Source organism: Bufo gargarizans, chromosome 9 (genome assembly GCF_014858855.1).
Source record: "Bufo gargarizans isolate SCDJY-AF-19 chromosome 9, ASM1485885v1, whole genome shotgun sequence".
Taxonomy (NCBI): domain Eukaryota; kingdom Metazoa; phylum Chordata; class Amphibia; order Anura; family Bufonidae; genus Bufo; species Bufo gargarizans.
The window spans coordinates 149,791,173-149,805,437 of record NC_058088.1 but is presented as its reverse complement, the minus strand read 5'-3'; the positions used below and the strand labels follow the sequence as shown (position 1 = coordinate 149,805,437).

Sequence of the window (14,265 nt, the reverse complement as noted above, 5' to 3'; positions counted from 1 at the left end):
GAGTAGAAAAGGCTTATCTAACCAGGTTGTTTCTACTCTGTTGGCCAGTAGGAAGCCGTTCAAATCGAAAATTTATTTGGGGATTTGGTCGACCTTTTAAAAATGTTGTCAAAGTTCTGTAGACCCGTTACTTCCCCCTCCTATGCCAAAGATCTCTGGCCTTACATCCTGGGGTTAATTATTATTTTTAATTTTATTCTTTATCCGCCTGATAAATACCCCATTTGAACCTTTGGATGAGATCCCGACTTAACATCCTATTGATTTAAAACAGTATTTTTTAATTGCCGTCACCTCAGCCAGAAGGGTGGGAGAAATTAGTGCCCTTTCCGCTAACCCTCCTTTTACTAATTTCCTAATTGATAGGGTGGTTCTTAGAACAGACCCGGCTTTCCTTCCCAAGGTTGTATCTCCCTTCCATCGTTCTCAGGAGATTATTTTACCTTCTTTATGTCCAAACCCTAAGAACAATAAGGAAAGAAAGCTGCATTGTCTTGATGTTAACAGATGTTTATCTAGACTTGGAAGTGACTCAACCTTGGAGAAAGACTTCTTCTAGACTGTTTTTGTCCTTTTTCATGGTAGAGATAAGGGAAAACGGGTTTCTTTTTGCACTCTGACCAGGTGGATAGTGAAAGCCATTTGTTTAGCATACTCCTCGGTGGGAAAAACTACTCCTTTGGGGTTTGGCGCTCACTCGACTTGGTCGATTTCTGCCTCCTGGGCAGAGAGCTAATGCCTCTATCGGCCAATATGTCGGGCCGCAACTTGGAGTTCTCCTGACACCTTTTTCAGACGTTATAGACTAGACCTGGGATCTAGCGACCTTTTTCTCCTTTGGCAGAAAAGTCCTGCAAACAGTAGTCCCGCCCTGCTCAAGGGAAATTTTAAGATTACTTACGGTAATCACTTTTTCATGAGCCCATGACAGCACCCGTATTTATTCCCACCCTTATGTGGTTTGGTGCTTTCCTGTACATATGTATATACATAAAAAAAAAAAAAATAATATATATATATATATATATACACACACACATTAGGTCAGGCTTCTTGCTATTAACTGGTGTGATATGGAGAGGCTCCTCCTCCTCCTCCTCCTCCTCTTAAACTCTCCATAGAAGTTCCTGTCATGGATGAGAGTAGGTCTCTCAGGGTGCTATCATGGGCTCATGGAAAAGTGATTACCGGTAAGTAATTTTAGATTTCTCAGCAATGCAGGCACATATGAACATGGGACCAACACAGATGCCTTCAGCTGCCAAAAGCTCACATACAACAGGTCAGCCAGATTCATGGGGAAAAATCTGCTGACAGATGCCTTTTAATTTCATCAACCTGTAATGAGACTGAACAGCTTCTCCAACCACAGAAGGTGAAATGTTCTGTGGCTCTATTTATAACTTGCCCAACACTTTTTGCCCAACAGATTAATGTATCGGGGTCCCACTGGATTGTGGATACATGCGGGCATGGGTCAGTGTAGACAGGAGTGTTTCCTAATCCCTATTACAGCTACCCTGTGTTTTTGTAGTAGATAAATGAACAGTAACATTCTGGTGCTGCATTTAAATGGCAGAAATGTGGCTTTTTACAGAAGCCTTATATCCAGAGCCAAGAACATAACTGGATCTGGTCAGAACAAAGCAGGGAAACCATTCCCAAGGGTTTTGTTTGAGAAACATTTCCCCTGCTTGCTTTGTCTGACTTGATGGATCCAGATATTTACACTTGGCACTAAATATACAGCTGGCAACTGTAGTGTTACACAACACAAGGGCAGTAGTATTGGAGGGGCTTCCATTTCTTAAAAAATAAATGTGATGAAATGCTAAATTTTAAAGAGCTCCTACAAGTTGTAGAAAAAGGTTTCCCTGTATTAGAATATTACGTCCCATCTCAATTTATGCCTCCTTGCACCAAAGGACTTTGAATGTCCTTGACTTCTCATCCTGTAAGTGGACATAATCCACACGTGGCCGTAATGCCGGTACCCTTACTTTTAAAGAAAGGAAAATCCCACATTGGTCACTGAAATAACTTAAAACTGACATGAGTAATAATAAAAATTTACTGAAAATCAATTAATGAAAATTAGACATTGCTTTTGAACAGTCGTTTAAAAAAAAAAAAAAAATCGAAACTGGCCTGGATAAAAATGATGGCACTCTTAACTTAATATTTTTTTGAACACCCTGTTGAGGCAATCATTGGAATCAAGCAATTTCTGTAACTCTCTTGAGACTTTTGCTTTTGTCCACAGGTATTTTGACTCACTCTTCGTGAGCAAACTGCTCCAGCTGTTTCGGGTTTTAACAGTGCCTTTTCCATGTTTCATCTCCTTCCACAGGTGTTCACTAAGATTTAGATCACGGCTCCTAAAAGGCCACTTCAGATTAGTCCAATGCTTTGCTCCTAGCCATTCTTGTATGTTTTCAGATGTGTGTTGTGGGTCGTTATCCTGCTGGAAGGTCTAGGACCTGCCATTGAGACCAAACTTTCTGACATTGGTTTGCGCATTTCACTCCAGAATGCCTTGATCGTCATGAGATTTCATTGTACCCTGTGCCAGATGTAGCATAGCAGCCCAAAAACATAACCGAGCCTCCTACATGTTTCACAGTAGGTACAATGGGGGGGGGGGGGGTAAAGTAGAACTGGCTTATTTGCCCATAGCAACCAGTCAGATTCCACCTTTCATTTTTCACAGCTCCTTTGGAAAATGAAAGGTGGGATCTGATTGGTTGCTATGCACAACTAAGCCTGTTCTACTTTACACCAGTTTGATAAATCTCCCCAATGTCCTCCATTAAGTCCCCTTTGGCTAAGACGGCAACAGATGTACCTTGACGTTGGAGTTCACCTCTAATCTCTTTGGAAGTTGTTCTGGGCTCTTTGGTTACCATTTGTATTATCTGTCTCTTCAATCTGTCATAAATTTTCCTTTTGCATCCAGGTGCAGGGAAACTGGCTACAGTCCCGTAGGCCTTAACCTTCTGAATAATATGTGCAACTGTAGGAACACAAACTTCAAGCTGTTCGGAGATGGTCTTATAGCCTTTACCTTTAACTTCTTTGTCTATAATTTTCTTTCTAATCTCTGGAGACAACTCTTTGGTCCATGTTCAGTGTGGTACTTAACAAGACAACCAAACAGCAACTTTTCACTTTTTATTTAATTTTTATTCTGTTGAACCACAATTCAAAAGCAATGTCTGCTGAAAATCAGCTAATGAGAATCAAATTATTCATAATTCCTCCGTTTCAGGTTGTTTTAGTGATCATTATGGGTTTTTCTTTCTTTAACGGACAGGTACCAATAATTTTGTGTGTATGTGAAGAACTGTGTGACATAGATGCATCTCACCGGCTTTCCTGTAGATGACCACGTTTTTATAATCGTCAATCATGTAGTTGTTTGGATTACATGGTGTTATTGCCAAACATTTAAAGCAGGTGGCACCTGACAACCTCAGGCCGGACGTCACAAACCCTGAATGACACCAGCTGTACACTTCTCCTGCAATCAAGGGTTGGGTTAAATTTGCATGTTTTATTTAACTATGGAAAATCTGTTATGCATTTTTCAAAGAATCCAGGGATGCCAGTGGATCCACACTTGTATTGGCCATTGTTAATGCACTGTGGCTAATTTGTGATTTTTCTTTGGAAGTCCACACAAATATTTTTTTATAATATAATACAAGTTTTATATTCTTGCAGAATTTTCCGCTGTATAAAATGCCCCATTGTGATTCTGTTAGGATTTTTTTCTTAGCATCCTTAGCGATTAGGGCACAGGGTGCATGACTGCTGAAGACATTGTGTAGTCTTGTATTAACTGTTGGTGTTTGGCAACTGTATACAGGTCCTTCTAAAAAAAATTAGCATATTGTGATAAAGTTCATTATTTTCTGTAATGTACTGATAAACATTAGACTTTCATATATTTTAGATTCATTACACACCAACTGAAGTAGTTCATGCCTTTTATTGTTTTAATATTGAGGATTTTGGCATACAGCTCATGAAAACCAAAAATTCCTATCTAAAAAAATTAGCATATCCATGAAAAGGTTCTCTAAACGAGCTATTAACCTAATCATCTGAATCAACTAATTAACTCTAAACACCTGCAAAAGATTCCTGAGGCTTTTAAAAACTCCCAGCCTGGTTCATTACTCAAAACCGCAATCATGGGTAAGACTGCCGACCTGACTGCTGTCCAGAAGGCCATCATTGACACCCTCAAGCAAGAGGGTAAGACACAGAAAGAAATTTCTGAACGAATAGGCTGTTCCCAGAGTGCTGTATCAAGGCACCTCAGTGGGAAGTCTGTGGGAAGGAAAAAGTGTGGCAGAAAACGTTGCACAACGAGAAGAGGTGACCGGACCCTGAGGAAGATTGTGGAGAAGGACCGATTCCAGACCTTGGGGGACCTGCGGAAGCAGTGGACTGAGTCTGGAGTAGAAACATCCAGAGCCACCGTGTACAGGCGTGTGCAGGAAATGGGCTACAGGTGCCGCATTCCCCAGAAACAGTGGCAGAAGCGCCTGACCTGGGCTACAGAGAAGCAGCAATGGACTGTTGCTCAGTGGTCCAAAGTACTTTTTTTGGATAAAACAAATTTTGCATGTAATTCGGAAATCAAGGTGCCAGAGTCTGGAGGAAGACTGGGGAGAGGGAAATGCCAAAATGCCTGAAGTCCGGTGTCAAGTACCCACAGTCAGTGATGGTCTGGGGTGCCATGTCAGCTGCTGGTGTTGGTCCGCTGTGTTTTATCAAGGGCAGGGTCAATGCAGCTAGCTATCAGGAGATTTTGGAGCACTTCATGCTTCCATCTGCTGAAAAGCTTTATGGAGATGAAGATTTCATTTTTCAGCACGACCTGGCACCTGCTCACAGTGCCAAAACCACTGGTAAATGGTTTACTGACCATGGTATTACTGTGCTCAATTGGCCTGCCAACTCTCCTGACCTGAACCCCATAGAGAATCTGTGGGATATTGGGAAGAGAAAGTTGAGAGACGCAAGACCCAACACTCTGGATGAGCTTAAGGCCGCTATCGAAGCATCCTGGGCCTCCATAACACCTCAGCAGTGCCACAGGCTGATTGCCTCCATGCCACGCCGCATTGAAGCAGTCATTTCTGCAAAAGGATTCCCGACCAAGTATTGAGTGCATAACTGAACAGAATTATTTGAAGGTTGACTTTTTTTTTTTTTTTGTATTAAAAACACTCTCTTCTTTTATTGGTCGGATGAAATATGCTAATTTTTTTAGATAGGAATTTGGGTTTTCATGAGCTGTATGCCAAAATCATCAATATTAAAACAATAAAAGGCTTGAACTACTTCAGTTGTGTGTAATGAATCTAAAATATATGAAAGTCTAATGTATATCAGTACATTACAGAAAATAATGAACTTTATCACAATATGCTAATTTTTTTTAGAAGGACCTGTACTTGGGTATTGTGTGGTAGTGCTACTTAGGCTCTGTACAGTATGTGTTTTATTTGCAGTGTAGCATAGCATTCACATTAGGTAACAGCATGGGCACCGTATGTTATAGTAATTGATACACTGTATGGCAGTGCTCCATATTCAGTAAGAGCCAACTAGGGATCACACAGGGCCCCATCATATAAGGCCAGTCCTTCTTAAAGCAGCCACTGCAGAGGAAGCTTAGCATTACATGTTGTTGACCATTCACTTAAATGGCCCACCATCGGGTGCGTCCACAGATCTGACAGGGCCCTATAGCAAATCTTAGTAGGGGCCCACTACCAAGCTTTCAGGTGTCACCCGCTCCTGGGCTACACAGAACAAAAATTTGAAATGCAAAATTGTAATGACAATAAGTCGCTTAATATGTTACACTTTGTGGAACAGCTGCTTAATATGGCGCTCGTTCTGAGCAGCGTACAACTGGTATAAATACACCGATAAATCTCCTCCATCCGACTGCAGCCTGCCACTTAGTGTATTATAAAACTGCAGGGCTTTTTAAAAATATTTAAGGAAAAATTATGAGGTATAATTTCTTTTCTTCTACATTTTTTATTTATTTTTTGTAATTGTTACAAAAGATTTCAAGACAATACACTTCAAAATTTATGTATTTAAGAAAGGAAAAACGTGTACAATTTTAGTTTTTTACACAGTCCCTTATACTATTGCTAATATTCGTAGATGAGTAGGTAAAAGATTAGAACCGCTAAGTCGGCTGCTGTCAGCAGGAACATGATCTCAGATAAGTATAGATAAAAGTTTATTTATTAATTGTACATGTCAACGTGTTTCAAGGGCATATGTGCTATTGTCCTGATGAAAGGGGCTGTTTGCCCTTGAAATGCGTTGACCTGTACAATTCTCTTGCCTCATCGATAGGTCTGAACTTGGAGGGCAGGCTAAGGAAGAGGCTGGGGAGGAGGAAGTGAAAAGAAGGCAGAGCAGCCTGGGCACCTACACACTGAACGCCACCCCTGGGCACTTGTGACTGCTCATAACTTCGTTTTTACTGCTGGTGCAAGTCTAAAGAAAAGAACAAAGGTACTGTTACAATCCTGTATAGGTGTGCTACAGAGCCATGTAAGCGCTGTATATGGCCATATGGAGGTGACAGACTCCCTTTTAAGCTCCTTGTTAGAGAACAGCAAGTTGTGCCAAAAGTACCGAAACATTGAACCGTTGGACATGTGCATTCAAAAGTTTAGAGAAGGTCCCATTAAGTTCACCTGTAAAGGTTAGAGTGCATTTAGGTCAATCCTGAAATTTCGCCCACAAGCCAAATATGCCAATCTTTTTGTGAGTAGTGTATAGACCTCTCTAACTGAATTATCATTTTTTTTTTCTTAAATTTGATAAATTGCTACTAAATTTAATAAAAAGCAGAGAAATTTAAAATTAGGAAAATTGCTAATTTTGTAAAATTTCCATTATCACTTTATAAAGTTGAAGTATTATAAGTCCTGCTCCAGATTTACGCTAGACTTCCATTTGTGTGCCAAAAAACTGCATAGCCAAAATTTATGCCATATGTAAGTTGCCGTAGTTTTACTCCAAAAATGCACCTAAATGGCCGATGGAGCTGCCTTAGAGGACGCCCCCTTTCCTGAGAAGCCACACACCTTTTGTCGGATGAGGCATAAATGCTTAGAAAAGTGTTGGTAAATGTGATGCAAAGCATTCACACCAGGTGTTTGACATAAAATGCACCAAAAAAATCTGCTCCAGTGTGCCATAAAAATACTCACCAGCATCACTTGGTTATGTGGTGATAACTTTGGAACACTTATTTAAAGTGACAAATTTGGCTCAGTTTAATAGCCTGCAACACAGTGACCATGCTAATTTCCTAGCTGCAGTTGACTGACTGGGCGTGACCTTATCTTTTTTTTATTGGCACACCCTCATTGAGATGGAAAAAAGAGCATAGACCAAATGTTCTCAGAAAAACAAGCTTGCGTGTGTCATTAAAGGGGTTATTCCATAGAAGTACATCCTATGCAATGAATAACCTTTCAAATTATCATTGCAAAATGCATGCAATAAAATATTCTATGTTTTATGCACTGTATTTTCTGCCCTATAAGACGCACCTAGGTTTTAGAGGAGGACAATTAGAATATTTTTTTTTTTTCATTAGACCTCAGATCAGCAATCAAACCCCCAATGTTAATCAGACCTCGGCTCATAGCCCAATATAAAGAAGCCCCCCCCCCCCCCAATTAGACCTCAGATGAGACCCCCATGCCTCATAGCCCCCAGCCATAATTCAGCCTCAGATCACAAAATAAAAAACCCACTTACCTATCCTGCTCCTGGACGCCACCGCTCCTCACATTGCGATCCTCTGCCTCCTGGTGCCAGCTGTGCTGTGACCTGGTGTGCACAGCGTGAGGTCAGAGCGCCCTCACTCTGTGCGCAGCCTTGACAGCCGAGGACCAGGAAGTGGTAAGTACAGAGCCTTCACCACTTCCTGGTCATCTGGTACTAATGAGCGCTTCCATAATGGAAGCGCTCATTAGTATTCGCCCTATAAGATGCAGGGGTATTTTTCCCCTACTTGTATATGTATATTACATTGTCCTCTCTGATGGGAGGGGGCCCCCTGCTGCTTCTGGTTGAAATTCTGGTCTACCTTCTACATTCCTCTACTAACAAGCTCAATAGCCTCCACTGTCCTGCCCTCCTTTCAGTGACCTCATAGTGAATTGGCCCAGGCATCGGTTTGTTCATTCTCCCCTACTCCTCTAAATTCATAGAAGTATATAGCTATATCTTCCTCTAGACCAGGAATCGCCAACCTTCAGCACATCTACTGCTGTGAAACTACAACTCCCAGCATGCAAATGTGTTATTTTAACTCCCATAGGAGTGAATGAAGCATTCAGGGAGTTGTAGTTTCTGAAAAGCTGGAGATTGCTGATCCCTGCTCTAGACAGTGGCGAAGTTAGCATCACAGATCGGCGTAAAACTTAGGGCCACAGTATGGATGCTAAGATGTGACAGCTTTTTGGCTGTATGATTCTCACAATAGGGGCCTTTCATGGAGATGGATGTGTGGCCATGGTGCAGTTAATAAATGATGTTCTTTATTTGTCCTTTTTAATTGCATTGTGTTTGCAATATGCTGCTTCATGGCCCCACATGGCACTATCAGCTGACTTTCTTATGTGAGTTGGAAGCACCGTCTCTCATTTTATTCTCGGGAGGTAAGCTGTCCATCAGAGGTGTCGGGCAGTAGCTTTCTCCTCTGTTTCACAACACATGCATGGTCAGCGGGGAGGATCAGGAGACTTAGGGCTTTCACACGAGCAGATGCCGTGTGGGTAATCAGCTGTGTAAAACTGCCAAGCCTTGTTTCGGACAGCAGAGACACTGAGCATTAACATGATTGATAATGCTCTTTGCCTGTCACAGTGGGGATTGGGGATGACGACTCCCCACCGAACACCAATGGGAAACGGGAAAAGCAACTAGGCCTGGACATAGGGTAAAGGGAGCAGGTCACCTCCTACAGCCACTCTAATCCTGGCCCTGACTCCTCACACCGTATGAGCGGACGCTGATGGTGGGACGACTCATACCCAGGAACCTCGGACCCTGGAATCCCTGAACAGCCCTATAGATAATGAAAGGGCGTGAGACAACCTGTTTCTCCAAGATGCAGAAGAACAGGAGTGTCACCCGGCCTAGATGCAGGGAAAAGAGGAGACTGTGAACAGCTACTGGATCGGCAGGTAAGAACCAGAACAACACACCTGCCACAGCCACACGACTGGGACCTGTGCATATGTACTGGAGCCTACACACTAAACATAGGAACCAGCACACCAGTAACTGCCTGGATCCCTGAGCGGACAGGATGCATGAAGGCACCAGGCAGAGCGGCTCACTGATTTGTAGTTCCCCCTCCGGGGAACCCTGGGGCCCTCTCACCAAAGGCACACATACACAGGGACATTTCTAGCATCCATGCAGGACTGGGCATACACCATAGACAGACCAGACATGGAACACCAAACTAGACATAAACAACACCATAAACTAGACTGATCGTGAAGGGAAGGTGACAACGGGGAGACATCAATGTCCCACTAGGTGGCCCTCAACGACTGGGAAGATGGAACACCCAGGAAAGGAGCAAAGCTCCAGCTCCAACAAAGGCTGGAGTACAAATGACTCCACCCTGAAAGCCACAGGCAATATAAACACCATAGTGGCCACACCCAGCCAGGAAGTTAACCCCACCAGCACCAGACAGGGAAAGAACCAGGAGAAAGGTAAAAACATGCTGCATTAACACATTGCCCCTGGCAACCAGCATGCATGGCTAACGTGTCACGGCAAACAACAACAATACCGTGACATTGCCTCTCTGTGACCTTTTTTACTACAAAATCGGAGTGAAAATTTTTATCTCACTGTGATTTTTGTAGTGAAAAGATCAGAGCATTATCAATCATGTTAATGCTCCATGTCTCTGCTGGCCGGAGCAGGGCTTGGCACTCTTTCATGCAACGGGTTCCACGCACAGCATCCTCTCGTGGGAAAAAGCCCTTAGATGTCAGCCAAACAAATGTTCAGCAGACTGTTATCTCAGAGTATGGCCGGCTTTGCACAGGCAGGTGGATTACTTTATTTTCATCAAAATATTCCAAATTATATCTGAAGTGGAAAGGCTTTACACGTCTCAAACCTGTCCCTGGTTCTCATTATAGCACTTCAGACTGTGCCATTCTTGCTGTTAAAGGGAACCTGTCACCGGGATTTTATTTTGACCATAGAGCTGGGGACATGGGCTGCTAGATGGCCGCTAGCACATCTGCAATACCCAGTCCCCATAGCTCTGTGTGCTTTTATTGTGTTAAAAAACTGTTTTGATATGCAAATGAACCTCATATGTGTCCTGTATCCGGAGAGAAGTCCAGCGGAAAGGAGCCCAGCCCAGCACCGCCCCGCGTCCTCCGAATCTCCTCCTTGCTGGCTGACGTCACAGAGCTGGAGCGCCGAAATCTCGCTGTGCAGTGTCGGCATCATGTTCATTCCCTGTGCTGGCATCAGCACAGGGAACAAACTACGCATGCGCTAGCTCATGCATCGCGAGATTTCGGCGCTCCAGCTCTGTGACGTCAGCCAGCAAGGAGGAGATTCGGAGGACGCGGGGCGGTGCTGGGCTCCTTTCCGCTGGACTCATATTTCCGGATACAGGACACATATGAGGTTCATTTGCATATTGATCAAAACGGTTTTTTAGCACAATAAAAGCACAGAGAGCTATGGGACCTGGGTACTGCAGATGTGCTAGCGGCCATCTAGCAGCCCATGTCCCCAGCTCTATGGCCAAAATCCCGGTGACAGTTTCCTTTTTAAAATTACCAGAAAGCTAAGGTTTTGGCGCTGTACAACATCTATTCCAGCAGTACTGTTTTATAGAGCCACCAATAAAAAAATTGTCCTTTTAAAGTCTTGCGGTGGGCCCAGCCAGTAGATACATTACACAGCATCCATTCACACAGTATATACATACAGTAATGGTTTTAGAAAGGTTTGTCTTGAAATTTTTTGTTACTTGCAGTTACGTAGATAGGACCGAAAAAGAGCTGAAATGGAAAAATTGGCCTGGTGAGAGACTCTGGTAATGAAGCGGTTAAAATAAATTGTCCTGAGGCCAGCTGTCTGTGGGAGTTTGCAGCCTGCACGCTGACCCCTTCCATGTGTTAGACTCGTCCTGCTGGATGTTTTTCCTGGTGTTTGCTCAGCTGTAATATGCAGATACTGGAGCAGTCAATATTTCCCAATATGAACATTTCTGTCAGCAGGACATGAGATGAAGCTTTTTCACATTAGTCTTCTCGCTGGTTAAATGGAGCAGAATGGTTTTGAATCCTCTGTACAATTATTAACCTTAGGTGACATTCACATAGTATGTATCACTGCTAAAATAAAACACTAAATCCTTATTGTGTCAGTTATAAATAAGAGGAGTGTCCGCCCTAACCAAGACATGAGGCAGTATGTGTACGGCGTTATCGGGGATCAGTACGGGATAGAGCACTTGTGTACATTACTCTGTATCCACAGATCTGCCTCAAACACCATTAGGCTTCAGCGAATCGAGCTTGAAGTTTGGGGAATGACTTCAGTATTCCTATCTGCGTATTTAAAAATAGGAATCTGAAGTGGGCTTTGGTAATGACTGGTACCTCAGTACCAAAGCCCACTTCAGATTCCTATTTTAAATTGTTTTTAAATACACAAATAGCAGGGGCATACATGAAATCATAGGGCCCCACCCCATAGCAAAACGCAGTATTACCTTCCCCCCCTTCCTGCACAAATATAAAGTGTGTGTGTGTGTGTGTGTGTGTGTGTATATATGTATGTGTGTATATGTATGTGTGTGTATATATATATATATACACTTTTTATTTATAAAGGTGTTTTAAGGATATATATATATATTATGGAGTTACTGGTACATCACTCTAAATAGGACAAATTCTAGCCAATTTGTTACATAAAAGAAAAAAAAAAAATATATATATATATATATATATATATATATATATATATATATATATATATATATATATAATATATTTTTATTTTTTTTTTCAAATAAAAAATGTAATAAATAAAATAAGACAAACAAGGAAAGGATAAAAGGGAAGCCGGTAAACGAGAAAAATTGGTTACCAGTCAAGATAATTTAGTGGTTGGTCAAAATACAGACCTCCTTGAGTAGACAATGAAAGATGTCAAACATTTAAGTAAACAGGTCACATTAACAACATTGTCGCTTTTTCTGGAGTCAAATATATAGTCCATTTCTTCCAGTCGATTCTCAGGATATTTTCTGGATGTAGCTGGATCTCTGCCGGTCCCCATTCTAGTTAATAGGGCCAGACCGAGATTTACAAACCTCCAGCGATGCTGGAACAGCCTGCTGGGTGTACAGTATAGCGCTAGTGTGCAGCTAGCCTTAGTACCGCATGCCAGCACAGGAGTGACACACTGTTTAAAAATTCCAACACGTTATAAATGCAGGTGACCGAACCGGTCTAACAGGAATGTTGTTTCCGGCTGTTGCTAGCCCCTGGTCATGCCATCACATCAGCGAGGACAGCATAGCGCAGTTTCCCTTTAAATTCTAAATGCACGATAACCTTTCACTGGCGGGTGGTATGTCGCTTGGTCACGTAGCTTGCACTTTGACAGCACGCGTTTGGTAAAAAAAAATTGCAGTGTACAATGTAAATGTATTCAGCATCTATAGTTTGTATGTCTGTTAATGTGGAAAACCATTTAAACTCCTAAAATGTCCAACTACACTGTCCCGTAGATGCGTGGAAGCCCTAATAATATACTGCCGGGTGGGCCGTGAGGAAGAGCCATATGTAAGCATCTCTCGCAAAAAACATTTACGTGGCTGGGGGGAGTCCGAAGAAGAAGAACGAGAAGTAGGACATTCATTGAGAAGATTGGCTACACATCGTAATGCTTTTAAGCGCACAGCTGTAATTCAGGCTTTCCTTGGCTCGACCCCACAGCTGACACTTCAGCTCTACGTCTGTGTCTTGCAGAGACATGTCCCAGTAGCACGAGGTAAGGTACAACCCTTAATTGATAATTGCTTTGTAACAGTGGTCGCTAATCCATGACGTCCCAGCTTTGGAAAAACTACAACCCCCAACATACAATGACACCCTGGCGATTGAGTTAGACAAAGCAATTTTTGCAATTATTGTATTCAAACCATATTTTAACTAAAACAGAAAATTCTAAGCTAGATTCACATATGCAATTCTGCCTGCAGTCTTTTTATCCAACCTGAGGAGCTGGTGGACAGAAGTGAATGAATGAAATCCTTCCGTTATATTTCCCATCAAAAAGTGCAGCGTAAATAAAAGCAGTCAATTTACGATTGACTGGATAGGTAATCAGTATAAGTTCAGTGGAGGTCCAGTTCCCACCACCCATGCTGTTTGAAGGACCATTGTGTGCCAGAACCAGGCATTGGAAATACACAGCTCTACACACTGAAGAGGCCATACTGTTTTACTGCTACCTTGCTCCCATTCAAGTAAACCGCTGATGAGCAGAAATGCTGGGAGTCAGAGCTTCACCGGTCTAATATTGATGACCTCTCCTAAGGCCTTACTCACACGTCAGTGTTTTGGTCAGTGATTTCCATCAGTGATTGTGAGTCAAAACCAGGACTGGAGCCTCCACAGACATAAGGTATAATGGAGAGATCTGCTCCTGTTCTGTGTTTAGAGCCACACCTGGGTTTGGCTCACAATCCTTGATGGAAATCACGGACGTGTGATTAAGGCCTAAGTATAGGTCAATAATAAAGCCCCAGAAAAACCCCTCTAACCAGAGCAGAGGATAGCCGTTGGAATTTGGTATGGAACCCACACTAAAAAGCCGCCTGCAGCAGAGCTAAATCTGTCTACCATTGTTCTCAGTGGGAGCCTGTGCTGCACTTATTTCTGCTGAAGTTTATAGCCATGACTGTGCCAACGAAGGACATGTCCTTTCTTGGCCTGGTGTCCAGACCAGTGCAGCTGGAAATCCTATGGGTGTCTGCTCGTGGTATAGCTCCATTCAGTAGGGGAAACCATGAGTGAATCTACAGCATTCAGATTGAAAAATTGAAGCAGAGACCACAGCAGTCTCTGCTGCACAATATTTGGCAGATATTTGCCTTTGCAAAATCTACCATGTGAACTAGCACTTACTCTGGAGGAT

General features: G+C 42.6%; 1 protein-coding gene across 4 annotated transcripts in view; it reads left to right on the top strand.

Annotated features, from left to right (window-relative positions):
• Positions 1-14,265, top strand: part of XKRX (XK related X-linked) — a 48,092-nt gene that overhangs the window by 11,904 nt on the left and 21,923 nt on the right. For all 4 annotated transcript variants that reach the window (XM_044305667.1, XM_044305668.1, XM_044305669.1 and 1 more), the window contains one exon: positions 12,854-13,116. In XM_044305667.1, coding sequence (XP_044161602.1) covers positions 12,854-13,116 — 263 coding nt within the window. The remainder of the gene's footprint in view (positions 1-12,853; positions 13,117-14,265) is intronic.